Below are 16,261 nucleotides of genomic sequence, written 5' to 3'. Positions count from 1 at the left end.
ATTGGTGATGTTGGGAAGTGAAAGGATGCTTCCAAGAAACAACCAACTAACATACATACCTGAATAAAAAGAGAAGAGAGTTAGGAGCCCAAACCCAAAAACATAGAATATTATAGCTATTACAAAAGGGTGAGGCTCTTGTTACCTGCACGCAGAACCAAAGGTAGCCAAAATCCTTGTGCGTGCTACAGGTGCTGGAACAAATGATCAGAAAATTCAACAAAGGAAAAAAATGAACAAATAAGAGTTATACGAGAAAGAAATACTTGAAGTGAGGAGGCAAATCTTGTTCCGTTACTCTGCCAACTCCGCCATGGGCTGACATAGTTCTAATAACACCATAGACACTGAAATATAAACAATATGAGTATGGAAAATGATTTAAGTGAAGTTGGAAGGACGACATCAATGGAATTGGGTTAAGAATCATACCCTAATACACCAACGAGGGTTTAGTTGCAGACCCTTCCTTCCAACTATGAGTTGAAAATGAGTGAAGGTTGCCAGAGGAGCGAAGTGAAGTTAACTGGATAAATTCCCAAACACAATCTAGGGTGCAGAATCAACCCCTAAAATTTCATCTGTTGGATGAAGGAAAACTCAAGTGTCAGACATCACTGTAGCTATTGTCTCCAGAGCCTTCAACAAGACAACCCATTAATTACCTTGTGCATTTACATTGTCTGCTGTGGTAGTAGTTATCTTTGAGCTCTCATCCGAAGTTCACAGGAAGTTCATCAGAGGTTTGCCAAAGGAACGTAGGGACGCTAAGGCCGTTGTTTGGCGAGGAAGCCATTGTTGAGGCTGCAAGAGTGTGAAAGTTCTTAGTAGGTTCGCGCTGAGTTCACCACTGGTTCACCAGGAGTTGGCTATCAGAGATAATCGAAGAGACGCAACAAGTAGCAAGCTTGTGACAGAAACCCATGCTTAAAATTGGTATCAGAGCCAGTAATGTCTGGTTTTTAAGGTCGGTATTCTATTCTTAAACTCTCAAAGAATGGATTCATTCCGGAAATCTGTTTCATTCTGTGAATTAGAAGAGAGAGAATCTTTGGCTAAAGAAAATCCACTGAGAGATATGTTTGCTTCAAGTTCAAGTCGTGTCTTAAACCAAGCTGAACTTGAGTATGAAGAAAGTCAGCCATCTGCCCAATGGGAATTACCTGCCATAGCTCCCTCAGAAGTCTATAATGATGTATCTATGTTTCACCTAAAAGCTGTTACTAGAATCAGCATAAGAGAGTTTGTTATCCAAATACAAGAAAATTCTGATGTCATCCAGATCATTCCCTTATTGAATCCTAAAGCATTGCATGTAGAGGCCAAAAGGTTGAACACTAAATATCTACATCTAGAATGCATAAGAGTAGGAATCAGTCCCTTAGTACATCAAGGGTTAAATACTTTTGTGTTAGCAGCCATTGGAGACCTTACACACAACAAGTATACTGATTCTTTGATTGGCGGAATTGTTGCTCCACTTTCAAATGGCCCAGTCTATTTTGACTGTTTTCCAAATTTCTCTATCTATACTTTTGATGAAACCATTGACCAGATCCTCCAGCTCCAAATCCAAACCACTGGTTTCAATATGCACCAGAAGAGAAATAATATAGCCATCCATACAAAAGGTTATTTTTACCATACCAATACTTTATGGCCAGCCATCCGCCACACTCCCAGTCGAGATTCCAAGTCAAGTGTAGTTGTTATGACTGATGCTAAAAATCAGAAAATCGAGCATCAAACAATTCGATGGGAAGACTTGACTTTCCCTAAACACTGGGTAGTCCAAAATCCTAAGCCTCTGATCCCAAAAAGAATCACCTCAGCTGACATCAAAGAAAATCAATCTTCTGCAGTCCTATCCTTTCCCAGAAGATCTACTATCGATCACTGAGGTATTGAGAAAGCCTGTAAAAGTTCTAAATATTACAGGGATCCTTCTACTGTAGATACTGCATGTTCCAGTTCTTCCTCTTGTAAACATATTTCCCTTTTTGAGTTTGCACAAATTGTTAACTTTGCCTCTTTAGAAGTTAAATGCCCAGAGTGCCAAAATAATGTAAATTTACTCACGCTTGCTGAAACTGCAATTCATGCAAACCATAATCCCAGATCTGGCATAGCTCCTCCATCAACCTCTGTAAATCCATGCCCAAATCCTAAATGTTCAGACATCCCTTTCCCTCATGAACAGGAGTCTGATCATGTCCTCATGATGCATGAAATAATTACTTTGGAAGGAGAACACTCGAGATTAATAGAGATGATGAGTCTTATGAGACTAGCCAAGCCTAGATATGGACTAGGGTATCTGGAGCAAGCAAATGGCCTTATACCAGCATGTAGATTTGGTCCAGTCCCAAAAGATTGCAAAAAGCCTGCTGTAATGGAAATGCACAAATTCTTTTCTCTTATGGATGGGTGTTTAAAGTCTGAAATAAGTGCTAAATGGATGAAAGAAATGCTTAATTGGGATTTGTTTACTAATCCCCAAGCAAAAGAATTTGATCAGACTTAGACCCCTCATGAGAAAAAGAAATTAGCTGAAGATTGGAAGCATTTCATGGAGGTTAATAACTCAGGGGTATATTTTTATTGCTGGAAAGATAATATTTCTCCAATCAATGTTTTAACTGGTTCATCATCAACCTCTTCAGTTAATAAGCATGTTTGGACTGCCTTAGATGGAAGTAAAGTAGAAACTCCATCAACATTTCCTCCATTCAAAGGAATTGTTATTGGAGAAAACCAAAATGTAGCCAAAGCCATTCCTATGGTACAAAAAGATGACAATGCTTTAGGCATTGATGGCAGAATACAGAAGGCAAGTGAACAGTTGAATTGGACAAACACAACAATCAAAGGCCTAGAAATTAATATAGCTAAAGCAGTAGAGGTCAAAGAACAAATTGATACTGTCCAAGTATCAATAAATGAAGTAAATAAATGTTTGAATAATGTACAGTATGATTCTGCTGTTATTCACTCATATGCTAAAGAATCTCTGTCAAAAATAGAAGGAGTAGAAGATAAACTAGTTGATCACCTGGATTCAACTAAAAATCTTATAACTGGTTTGGAAAATAAAGTAGAAAAGATGAATTTGTCAAAAATAGAAAAACCAGTTCCAAACTCCTTTCTTTTCAAAAGAAATATAAAGATGCAGGATCCTGTCAAGCCTGTCAACAGGTTCCCAGCACTTTTTCCAAAGGAAGTAGCCACGTCTTCAGAATCTGAGGCTACTGAGAAAATAACTATTGCATCCTTATTTAAGGGTGAAGAAGAAGAGAAAAAAGAAGAGAAAGATCTTGATACTCAGATCTTTCCCATTTATGAACCTCTTGAGCATAGGTTCAATACATATCCAGCACCTGACCTTGAAGGCAAAGGTAAGCTCCCTGAAGCTCATACCTTTTTCCCAGATTCTCACAGAGAATGGAACATTGACAACATGAGCGTTGGTCAAATCAGACAGCTCATAGACATGATGTACACTGAATACAAACTTATGTGTCTAAGGGGAAAGAGTGAGATTGATGCTTGCAGGACAATCATACAGTGCTTCACAGGCACACTTCTCAGGTGGTGGGAAACAGAGTCATCTCCAAAACTCATAGCAAAGATGGAAGAAGAAGTACTAAAAGATGAAAATGGAGATGTCATACATAATCCAGATGGCACCACTATCAGTAATATGATAGGAGCATTGACATCAATGATCCTTGAACACTGGTGTGGTAGTGAGACAAAAATTGCAAATAAGAATGAAGTCATTCTTATGAACCTGAAATGTCATAAAATGTCTCAGTTTGAAGACTTCCACAGAGACTGGATGCAGCGGATTTATGAAGTTAAAGATTCAAAGAACTTGTTATGGAAACAAGTTTACCTTGCAGCACTGCCATCTAGGTTCGTAGATTATATCAGATTACAAGAAGTCTTTCAATTGCCATTTGAATCTTATACATGGGGAGAAATATATGCTCATATTACAAAGACCCTGGTAAGTCTTTGTACCAGCTCCAAAGTCAATAAATCTCTGGAAAAACTTTCCAGATTTCCAGACAAAAAGTCCATTTGTAGTAAATATGGACTTACAGCAGATGATCCTTTGGTAAAAAGAAGGAAAGCAAAGAAGAGAGCAAAAAGAGAATACAAAGAAAGATTCTATAAAAATCATAGAGGGTCTCCAAAGAGTAGAAGAAAATATCCCAAGCAGTCTCGAGGCCAAACCTCCAGAGCTAAAAAAGGATATTATAAGTATGTCCCGAGAACACATTATTACAGACCTTCAGATATTCATCTGCATACTTCAAAACAAGAAAAATGGAATAGCCTTACATGTTGGCTATGTGGTCAGACTGGACATACCTCCTCTAGATGTCCAGAAGGAGAAGATTCAAAGAAAAACAGAGGTAAGAAATCACAAGCCTTTGTTCCAAGAGGAAAGCAAGTCAAGCAAGAAGGGAAGGGACCAATGCAATGTATGAAATGTGGTTCCCATACTCATAAAACAGAACGCTGTCCCAATGTTGTAATCAGAGAAATAGCTCAGCAACACCAGATTGAAGAATCATCTTATGATTCTTTCAGTTCTTCTTCTGCAGAAGAAATACATGCTCACATACAGCAATGTTCAGATTCTGATTCTTCAGAATGTTTATGTTCTGAATCTGAAGAATGTGCCTGCCAAGTTCACTATGATTCTGATTCAGAATTCTTTAGTGACTCTAGTGACGTAGAAGAAAATGTCAAGCCACAGAAAGAGAAAGTCTTGATGGCAGACACTGAAGAATAAGAAATAAATTTTTTATCTCAGATCCATGCCATGGAAGAAGGTGAAATGAAGAATCGCTTGACTGAAGCATTCATGGACCAGCTAAAATCTAGAGCTTCAAAAGATTCAGGTAAGAAATCTTTGTTTATTGATGCCTCATTTGAAAGAAATACTAAATCATTTCAAAGGCACCAAGAGAAACCTGACAGAGTGAGATCTCTCACTTTGGGAGAAGTGAGTCACGAGATTCACAACATCAAGACATAAATCTCTACTATGAAGGCACAGATTGAAGAATTAAAAAAGGGAAAATCGGTGACTGGTAAAGCAAAAGAAGAAAAAGAAGATCGGTCATGGGACACTGCCCAATACAATGGTCATCAAATTGAAGTTGCTGAAGGATTCAAAGATCCAAATTTTGGATTCAAAGAGATGAGGCTTATGACCATCTCTTACCAGCAACATCATATCAAGGTAAATATCTGCATTAAAGGAGAAATGTTTGAATTAATTGCACTTCTTGATTCAGGAGCAGATATTAATATTCTCAATATCAAGACCATTCCAGCAAGATACTGGATTGCTACAGAAAGAAAGGTGGTGGGTCTAGGCAACAAAATGCTTAAATATGAAGTACCCAAAGCATCTCTATGCTTTGAGTATCACTGCATTAATTTAAAATTTGCAGTTGCAGATATTCCTGTTGATTGCATACTTGGCAATGTTTTCTTAGCAGCAGTAGAACCTCATGGCTCAGTGAGGCTAAAGAATGGAAAGGCTGGATATTTTATATCAGTCCCCACATCAAAAGGGACCAGAAAAAAAATTGAGTTGCCATATATTTAAAATTAGAGAATTTCCACCATGGTCTAGACAGTGCAAAATCCGGACAAAGCTGAAGCAAGATTGTCAAATCTGAAGGATCTAAAATCCACTCTCAGGATTGAAGAGCAGCTCAAACATCCTTAGGTGAAAAGCAAGATTGAGGATTTGAAAAGGAAAATTGAAGAAGAATGTTGCTCAGAAGAGCCTAATGCATTCTGGCATAGGAAGCAACATACAGTTGAGCTCCCTTACAAAAAAGGTTATGCTGGTAAACCATGCAAGAGCAGAGCAATCCCTATGAGTAAAGAATACAGAGATCTCTGCGAAAAGGAAATCAAGCAGCTCCTTGACAGAAAGCTTATCAGGGAATCAAATAGTCCTTGGAATTGTTATGGCTTCTATGTCAACAAGAGAGCAGAACAGATCAGAGGAATTACGAGACTAGTGATAAATTTCAAACCTTTAAATTCAGTTCTTGCAGATGACACATATCCTATACCACACAAAGGTGATCTCATTAGAAGAATAGCAGGAGCCAAGATTTTTTCCAAATTTGACTTGAAGGCAGGATTTTGGTAGGTTTCCATATCAGAAAAAGACAAATTCAAGACTGCTTTCAGTATACCAGCAGGCCACTACGAGTGGAATGTGATGCCTTTTAGATTGAAGAATGCGCCATCCAAATTCCAAAAGGTAATGGATAAGATTTTTAAGCCATACTTTGATTGGCTTATTGTGTATATAGATGATGTGTTAATATTTTCCAAGAATATTCAAGATCACTTCAAGCATGTAAATATTTTCAAAAATCTGGTGAAGCACAATGGTCTTGTGCTTAGCAAGAAAAAGATAGAGGTCTTTCAGACCACTGTCAAATTTCTGGGGCATACAATCTCCAATGGACAGATCTCATTACAAAAGCATGCATTAGAGTTCGCTGATAAATTCCCTGATGTCATAATAGATAAAAATCAGCTGCAAAGATTTTTGGGGTGCCTCAATTATGTCAGTAACTTCTACCAAGATTGTGCAAGTGATAGAAGGATACTGAATAAAAGATTGAAGAAAAATCCTCCAGAATGGACAGAAGTCCATACTAAGGCAGTACAAAATATTAAGGCCAAGGTAAAAACACTGCCAATTTTATATGTTGTTGATGATCTTGCATTTAAAATTGTGGAAACAGATGCAAGCAACATTGGATGGGGAGGCATTTTAAAGCAGAAGAATGGAGATACTGAACAGATTGTTCAGTTCGCTTCAGGAGTATGGAATCCGGCTGAACAAAACTATTCCATGATAGAAAAAGAGGTCAAAGCAACCTGGAATTGTATCAGTAAGTTTGAAGTATATCTCATTAATAAACCCTTTTTTCTCAGAACTGATGCATCAGCTTTACAAAAGGTCCTGACAAAAGATATCAAGAAAGTGGGAGAAGCAAAGTTTGCCAGATGGCAAGCACTATTTGCTAACTTTGATTTCAAAGTTGAGCATATCAAGGGAGAAGAAAATAACCTTCCTGATTTTCTCAGCAGGGAATATCTTGAGCCAAAAGATCATGTTATGATGATCGTCACTGAGTGGGACCAACATCAAAAGCAAGAGGTCCTACGAACTATCCCAGATGATCAAGATTGGGAAGAGTACAAAAGGAATTGGAAACCCACATGGCAGCTCAGAAATACAAAGGTACTCGACGCCAACTTGCAACCACATACTGACATTCAACACCTTGTGCCAGAACAGAAAGTATATCCTAAAGGCAGTAAGTGGATCCATGATATGGTCTACAAAAAAGCAAAAAGAGATGCCTGTATTGCAGAAGTAGCTCTGCAACAAAATTTCCATGACATTGCTGGAATTTGGTACTATGGGGGACAAAGCACAAACATATATGAAAAATACTTTTGTATCTACCGAACAAGAGATCTTGCTTGGAATGAGAAAAGACATTGGCCAGTCCAGCCATCTGCATTATGGCCAAAAGGTGACCCAAAGATTATTTTCCCTGACACTGTGTATGATTTTGCAGGTTATAAAAAACTTTGGTGGGATTTCCTCAATGTCGATGACAAAGAAGAAACTCACTATACAAAGTTAAAATTCAGTGCAACAGGCACTTTCCAAAGGAATCAGTAGTGCAAATGGTTCAGAGATTGGTGGCGTGACTATGGTGTAAACAGAACTGCAATGGACCCTATATACCATACAGAATATTGTAGAAAGCATTGTGACTTATGTTTTGAACAAAATATTGTAGAATGCTTTCATCCCATCTACAAAACTGTCAAAGAAATGACAGATCAAGAATGGTCCCCATTCCATGATGTAAACTATTCACTCCAAGAGTACATGCGAGAACATCTAGAATGGTTAGTCTTAACAAAAATTAAACATCAAATTGTTTTGGGTAAACCTATGATCGTTCACAGGATATATACAAAACCCTGGGATGAATTATTGTATAAGTGAAATAGATTCCCAGAACTAACTATGTTCTAACAGTTCACATGGGATTTCCGTAAAAGTATCCATAGTGTAATCATGATGTCTAGTCACAAGGACTTAATTGTGGCCAAATTTCTCGTGGGATTCGCTGTACTAAAGCCTCCACTGTGTAAATAATGCATGAAACATCTTTTCTCGTGGGCTTTGATAGATTAAAAGCATCCACTTTGTTTTGTCGGAAGCTTTTATGTAATATTTTCTTTTTCGGGCTGGAATCTTTGTGCGGAGATCGCTCTGGTGTTACCCGAAAGCAATGATTCCATCCACCTTTCAGTCAGTTTACTGATGACTAACAATAAGGGTTGTCCCCTCCCATTCCTATAAAATGAGGGTAAGGCTCATTGTTGAGGCATCGAGTCTTAAAGTGTCTTAGAGAGTCAGTCTGATCTGAGAAGCCTGCGTATCAGTGTGCTCGACACTGGTAAGAACCTAAAGTGGCTGGATCATTTTAGAAGTCTTCAAGTCTGTATATGAGTCCAATCATATTCTGAGGCAGAGCCTATCTTTCGCCAGGTAACCTTCGGTATTGCTTGTTCCTTGCGAACAACATAAAGTCTGATAAATGCGAAGATAGTCAATCTCTGATAAAGAATCTCTCTATAATCCTGAAATCCATTCTGAAATAATATGAATATACCGTTCCGCGTTTAAATACCTTGCGCATTTACATTGTCCGTTGTGGTACCTCTGCAATGTATGAGGGCATAATTAAAAAAATATATGTATAACAAGGACTATGGTCACATATGAGGGAATATTCGACCAAAAAAAAAAGGAGATACCTACGACGAAATACTCTAAGGAATAAGTTTATAGGTGACACATGATCATAATTAATTAGGTTAGTAAAGTCACATAACATTTTAGAGAGCTTTCTCTAAGGCCAAGAATTATTGGTAATAGTTGGCCACAATAACATATTAAGAAAACCCTCTTACAACGTTAAACATTAACTTTAGAGAGAACCAGGCGGGTGGATAGTTACCTATGGAGTAGTCTACCTAGGCGGAGGAATTCTCCGGTTTCTGTCGCCGCCCAGAAAAACCTCCGGCTCCAGCCGCTGGCAATTCCTCTGCCGAGATTTGCCACCCTCCGCGAGCTCTGCCCAGCGCCGCCACCCTTCGCATTAATGATGATGTTTGACAGGAGTTCCATTGCTGTCTTGCCGCCATTCACACCTCAATTCGAATTTGGGAATTAACCGTGGGCTGAATTCGACCTGGCACTCCCCTGCAGCTCACCAAGTCACCAGAACAAGCGAAAACTGGATTCCCGGGCTCGACGCGACCCCTGCAGCTCACCAAAACAAGCGGAAAACTCACTCCCAGCTTTGCAGCTCACCACCCAGGCTACAAATAGGCAGGTTCATTCATCGAACCCACTCCCTGATCTGATTATATATGTATTTTGTTTCTGAGCTGAAACCAGGCTGTCTTGAATTGCTTAAATCGTTGGCCAGTCCTTGGGATTAGTAATTTTATATTTCCTAAGTAGGGTTCGAGCTCAATTCCTGCCAAATCTGTCTGCGTGCCTACTCTATTTCACATGGCCAATTTCTTTGGCCTTTCCTGTAACAACGACGAATGCAATGGTGTCATGGAGTCCGAGGTCAGCAGATACGGAGATATGGAAGCTGTTATCCCGAAGCGCTTAATGAACAAACTCTTGGCATGGCTCCGCGCCAATTTAATTTCTTATATGCAGAATCATTTTGGGAAAGATACCAGGGCCATGATCTCCTCTCCGGGCTTCAATGACAATGTGAATGATTACTGCAGCTTACTTTTGGATCAGGCCACATCTACCATACCAGAACTGAGAGCGGCCATGTTTATACCTGGAGCCAAGCACCGCGCTTTAAATGTGATTAAAATGCAGGTAAAGCAGGGGCTGGTTTTTCTGCTGGTCGGGAGCGGAAAAAACTATAATGATGCCAAGGCCTTTGTAGATCTGTATGTTACAGACACAGTTTAGCCAAATAATTAAATGCTACCGAGACTCGAGGTCTGAAGTGTTGTAAGCTGTTATGCGGTTTTGTGACTCATCTTTGCTCCAGTAAAGCGGGTAGTGGGGGTCGAAACAACCGGGCAGATAAAACTGTAATTCCATGAAAATATTTTCATTGTTAGTTCTCTTTTGTCTGAAAATGTTGTGTCATCTAAGTAGGTAGGGATATTTCAAATGATAAATAACGATTTAATTCAGTGCTGGTTCAGGAATTTCAGTTCGGATCTACTGAGTTAGGGAAATTTCAAATGATAAATAATGATTTAATTCAATTCTGGTTCAGGAATTTCAATTCACATCTTTTGAGTAGGGAAATGTCAAATGATAAATAATGATTTAATTCAGTTCTGGTTCAGGAATTTCAGTTCAGATCTACTGAGAGAAGTTTATTATGAAAATACTTTTAGAAATTTCTTTAACAAAAATCGGCCAGAAATTTACTTTGAGAATAAATTTCGATATTTCTGTAACAGAAATCGACCTAGTGGTTTGTTAAACGAAACCTTGGCCTCGTTGAAAAAGTAATTTCAAAAGGAAAAGTATGTTCACTATTAAGGCACTCAGTTTAATGGGACAAATCAAATCTTTTTGAGTAATGACGAGACTGATTAAAGAATACTTTGAGTGGAAAGCACATACCATAGATCAAGATAAGATAAGATCAAGAATACCTAAACATCACCTTTTCAATTCATTATGTTATTTTTTATTTGCAAAATGCAATGCATGTGGCTCTTAAAATGTTGACATTTCAGCAAAGTCATTACAAATATGGAAAACTCGCATACCTGTAAACCGCCACACTCCACGCCCCACTTAAGGCAAAGTTCAATAGAAGTAAATTGAGTAACAGTAATACCAAGAGAGGAGAAGGTGTAGGAATAAACCTGCATAGCAAAAGTGCAAGTAAACAACAAATTTTCAACAGATTCCCGATTATAACCACATAGTGGACATATACCCGGACCAAGGAAACCTCTCTTGCACAAGTTGTCCCAGGTGATGATCTTATTCTTTTAGGTTGGCCAAACAAAACATATAATTTTGAGGGGGACCTTCATTCCCCATATAGCAAGAAACTAATTTTTTGTCGAAGCTCCCAAAGTTTGTTGTAAGATGTAATGATATGTATCAGCTAGTACCATAGAGCCCTTATGTATAATGCCACCCAAGGTGATTTTTTACCTAGCATATTCCTACATAAACCTGCTTATCTGAGAACTTGAATGTAGAGGTTCCATTCAATAGCCATACGACCTTGTAGACCAACCTGTGATGCCTCCATCCAAATTGGCATACAATGTTCCTGACCTCTGATGACCTGGTCTAAGTAGAAAACACCCCTTGCGCTGAAGTATGTTGATGGTGTCCACTGATAGGAGATTTGTTGCACTAACTCCAACAATCATATCATGTCGGATAAACATTGAGTTTCCCATGCCGAACATCCATTTTGACCTCTGGAAGAACCAGGACTTGATCTTATGAAAGCTAGACCAGATGTAAGATCCTTCTTTGATACCAATCTCATGCTTCACAAACCAGTAAGTAATGTGTTGTTTTCTAACGTATTTATTAGCAATGATTTGTCCCCAAATACCCCCACCAAAAAGTGCATGACATAAATACTTAAAAAGTAATGAAACTCAAAAAACTTGGCTATCCAAAATCCCCCATCCATCAACAGATTTCAACCTAGAAATGGACTCCCAGGCTACTAGATGAAATTTATGTGTCGATCTCATGCCCGACCATAAGAAACGAGCGAGGAGAGATCAAATCAGGTTACAAATGTGAGTCGAGAGGGTAAATAAATGTGAGCAATATGTCACCATATGTTGCAGAACCAATTGTATCAAAGTGAAATGACCACCAAGAGAGAGGTAGTGGAACGACTAGCTTTTTAGTTTCTTGTCAGATTTCAAAAGGAGCCAAGCCCAATCATCAAATTTGTAGCAAGTTGGCTTAAGTCTAAAGCCTAGGTAGGTAAAACCTTCTTGTAAATGGGTCATATTCATGCCAAATTGGTTTGCAATGTATCTATTATCAAAGTCATTGCCACAGGAAAAGTATAGGCAGGATTTGGGACCATTTATAAATAGCCCGGAAGTAGCCCCCATCCTTTGGACAATGTGAAGTAGAGTCTCCCATTTCTCCTTCTTGATAATACCAAATGATAAAATATCATCCACGAAGAATAGGTGTCTAATGCTTACCTGTGGATCCATCTGCAAACCCTGAAATTTGTCCAAACTTCGTGCATCATTGATCTTTCTATTGAAATCGTCCATGACAAACAAAAAGAGTAAGTGGGGTAATGAACACCCCTGCTGCAGTCCTTTGTGAGCTCTGAAAAAAATTGTGTGGTAACCATTAATCAAGATAGCAAGAAAAATATTGGTCACACATGCCATGATCCACTCGACATTTCCATATTCCAAACCAATCTTAATGAGTATTAGTCGGAGCAGTCTCCAGTCTACACAATCATAAGCCCTCTGCAAATCAATTTTCATGACAGTTGCCTCTTTCTTCTTAGTATGAATGGAGTGAACACATTCTTGTGTGATGGTGATGGCATCATGTATGGATCTACCTGTAAGAAATCCAAATTTTTCATTTGAGATGTGGACCGAAAGAACTCCTTTAATCTGCTCAACGATGACCTTGGAGATGAGCTTGTACACAATATTACATAAAGAAATAGGCCTGAATTCTGAAAATGAAATAGGTGTGGAAACCTTGGGGATCAAGGCAATGAAATTAGCCTTAATGGAGCCATATATGCTCCTCTTGATCTATGATTCATCAACCATATCCCGAAGAGTCCCTCCCATCAAATTGAAAAAGTGTAGGAACAATTCAACAGTCCATCCATTAGGACCAGGGCATTTGTCCTTGGCAAAAGATATTAGTAATGAGTGAATTTCCTTTAAATAAATAGGGTGATTTAGATTCGCATTTGCTTCCTAATCGAACATCACAAAGTACTCTTCCATAGCCCATAGAAGATCTTCCATATTCACATCATCCCTCGTCCTTAAGCCAGGTATGATTGGACTTGAAAGGAATGCCCTTACGAACCTGTTCCATCCTCCACTGAAGCAGAGTGGGATAGTGACTAGAAATGAACAATTTCACCACCATTGATTGCATATTACCAAGGATTTCCAAAAGGCTCTGGTGTACCAAGAAGTGATCCAATCATTTTCCAATATATTCCTCCCCGCTTCTACCATTGTTTCAAGTGGGTTGGAGGGGAGAAGGGCATACATCAACCAAATGGTTTTCCTCAAAAAGTCCAGCCAGTTGTTCTGAAAAGGGGTCCCTTGGTCTTGTGGACCCCCAACATTCATCTCTAGACAATGTCAAGTTGAAATCCCCTGCAATGATCAGCAAGGGGATGTTAAGAATGTTTGTGTTCCTGATCCAATCCAAAAAAGAGTGTTTGTCAGAAAAAGGATCATAAATGTTCCATATGTGAAGCTTCTCGCGAGATCCCCTGAGACATCCAGAGAGAAAAATGTCGGCAAAGAATCTGTAGGCCTTGAAAATGCCCCTAAGAAGGATCCCATAAAGCAACTAGACCATTGGATAAACCACAGGAGTCGACAACCACCATATACCAGTGTGGAAAAATCAAACAGAAGGACGCCAGAGATCTCGCTGAATCGACCATAGTTTCTTGGATGAGAACAACAAAAGGTCAGAAAGAAAAGAGGAGGTGGCGTAATGACAGCCTTTTAGCGGCATCCCCCAAGCCGTGAAAAATGAGGGAGAGGATGATCATGATGGGCCAATATCATATGGCATACGATCTCTAAGGGCCCTAGAATAGTATGAATCAAGAATCAGAATATCATGCAGATCCCTAAAATCCAAATTTATGTGCAAACCTCGGGATTGCCCATGAGAATGTCGGACACACTTGCCAGCCTTACGTTGGGTGGTGATATTCTTAGCAGAGGAAGGGTTGATGATAGGGGAAGAGGCTTTGCCAATTCCTTTTTAGACGATAAGAATGGGGAGATCCATGGTCGGGTTAAGAAGGAGAAATCCCAGATCACTCTCCACATGATTGCGGGGAGAGGGGAGAGCAATCAAAACATGAGGGGAGGAAGAGCCATCATGCGGGAGTGAAGAAGTTGAAGGCCCTGACTCATTGGGACAGGAAAAAGGTCCAGGCATAGTGGTACGAGGCAGACTAGGTGTATCCACATTATCACACGAAGGAGGAGGCAAAGGCGGGTCATGGGGCGGGTCAGTTGTGTTAATGGAGAGATCACTAAGAGTTGTAATAGGAAGGTAAGGATGGGGTTCAAGATCAATATCATCATCATGAGAGGACCGAGGAGATTGAGAGGGAACACATAAATAATTATATACACAATGAGATGGGCCATCTGAAAGAGTGAAAGTACCTAGATTCGAAGTCAGCCCTCACATAGAAACAACACAGTCTTGTCTATCGCTGTGCAAGTCCCAATGAGAAGAACTAGCAGTAAGTTGGCGTCGTGGGCATTGATCAAGGAGGTTACAAGTATGGTGGCACAACAAACATCTAAACAGGACACCTCAATAGTCAATATGTTGAAGAATGTGCAGGGTGTTAGTGTCGGTCTTGAGCCCTCCATCGGTGATCAATAGCTCTTTGCATATGCATAGGTAGGTGTCTCATTAGTGTTAGTTTTGCATCCCGCTAGGCATGCCATAAAACTGAATGGAGGGCTGGTCTTTGTTCCCTTCTTGGCTTTGCTGGAATCAGGTCATACCATTTGAAAAAACCTTGTGTCACACTTGTTTCATTTTTGTCTTGAAATTCCAAGTCTAGGTATAGGGTTTCGGTCAAAATCATTGCCAGGTCATGAGTCAAAAGTCTGATGGTCTTCAGCAAGCCAGAAGGAGGTTTGTAATTACGTTTTATTGATAGTTTTCATCTGCTACAGCTTATTTTTACCTTGGTTTTAAAAACTCTGTTTTTAAACCCAAGGTCATGTGAAAATGGCAACAATAAAGGAAATTTTCAAAAATCTTCAGAATGCCGGCAACAACCCTGGTCTCTTCCTCAGAATCCATCAGAGAATCAACCTGCAAAAAGAACCAAGTGAAAACACTCAAAAAATCAATTTCAGGCAAAGTGCAACTTAAAAAACAGTGTTAAATTAAATGCCAAAACATGCAACATTTGAAAGTGGGTTTGATGTTTTAATTTTTTTAAAATGTGGACCTATAAAGACCAAAAAGCCCTCTTCATGGCCTCATTATGCATTGACAAACTTGCAAGACACAAAGAGAAGCAAAGAAAGGCGATTTGGCTGCGATTTTAGTCATTTATGGAGGAGCGACTAGTTGAGTTGGAGGTGCGACTAGTTGGGCAGGTGCGACGAGTCAGAGCTGCTCTCACAGTGTAATTTTTGAACTGGAGCGACGAGTCAGAGGGGTGCGACTAGTCGAGCTGGGTTTGCCAAGAAACGTGCCAAATCACCCAAATCGCCCTCCCAAATTGCTAAATCGACCAGGTAAGCTCCAAATTCATCTATGATAACAAGGAATAAGTGAATGATGACATGTCTCATGGTTTTCTTCTTCAAAAATTTGCAAGAGAAATGGTGAATTTAAATGTTGTCAATGTAGGCAAATCTGCTAGGGTTTTGTTTGTTTTTCAAGGTAAAAATCCCTCTTATCCCATCCTTGTTCCCTTGGCAATTAAATTCACAAATGTTGCTGCATGTTTATCTTATTATTTCATTTATATCGTTTGCCAGAAATACAAGGTTTCCATCCCATATTCCTTCAAAATCTTTCCCTTCCCAAATTTCTTCGCTAAACCCTAATATCCTTCATGTTCCCACAAACCCTAAATTGCCCTTCTCCTTCCCACGGCAAGCAAATTACATGGACCTGCAGCAAGAAAATAAAACAAAAAGAATAAAAAAAATATATATATATATATAAATTGATATGAAAAGAAAAATAAAAATAAAATGCCAAAATGACCCAAATATGAAAAACAAAGATATTATTGGGTATAAAAAAGAGGCAAGCTGCTGTTATGAAATTTATAAAAAGAAAAATCAAAGATTGCAGCTGTGTATATATTCATAATGGACATATTGCTGTGTTTTTGGTCTATAAAAT

At 39.1% G+C, this 16,261-nt stretch overlaps 1 protein-coding gene across 1 annotated transcript; it reads left to right on the top strand.

Moving 5' to 3' along the window:
* The first annotated feature begins 9,661 nt into the window (after positions 1-9,661).
* Positions 9,662-10,090, top strand: LOC149249542 (uncharacterized). Its single transcript, XM_089456279.1, has one exon. The coding sequence runs from the start codon at positions 9,662-9,664 to the stop codon at positions 10,088-10,090; it is 429 nt and encodes a 142-aa protein (XP_089312405.1).
* Positions 10,091-16,261: the final 6,171 nt, after the last annotated feature.

The sequence above is a fragment of the Pinus tabuliformis genome, chromosome 7 (assembly GCF_031772625.1).
Source record: "Pinus tabuliformis cultivar Carrire ecotype Pingquan chromosome 7, CPIR1, whole genome shotgun sequence".
Taxonomy (NCBI): Eukaryota; Viridiplantae; Streptophyta; class Pinopsida; order Pinales; family Pinaceae; genus Pinus; species Pinus tabuliformis.
Note: the sequence above shows the minus strand (reverse complement) of the source record. Positions and strands in the feature narration are given on the sequence as shown.

What these genes read in the sequence shown, in the direction of transcription:
- LOC149249542 (XM_089456279.1), top strand. Translation starts at nt 9,662, where the DNA reads ATGGCCAATTTCTTTGGCCTTTCCTGTAACAACGACGAATGCAATGGT.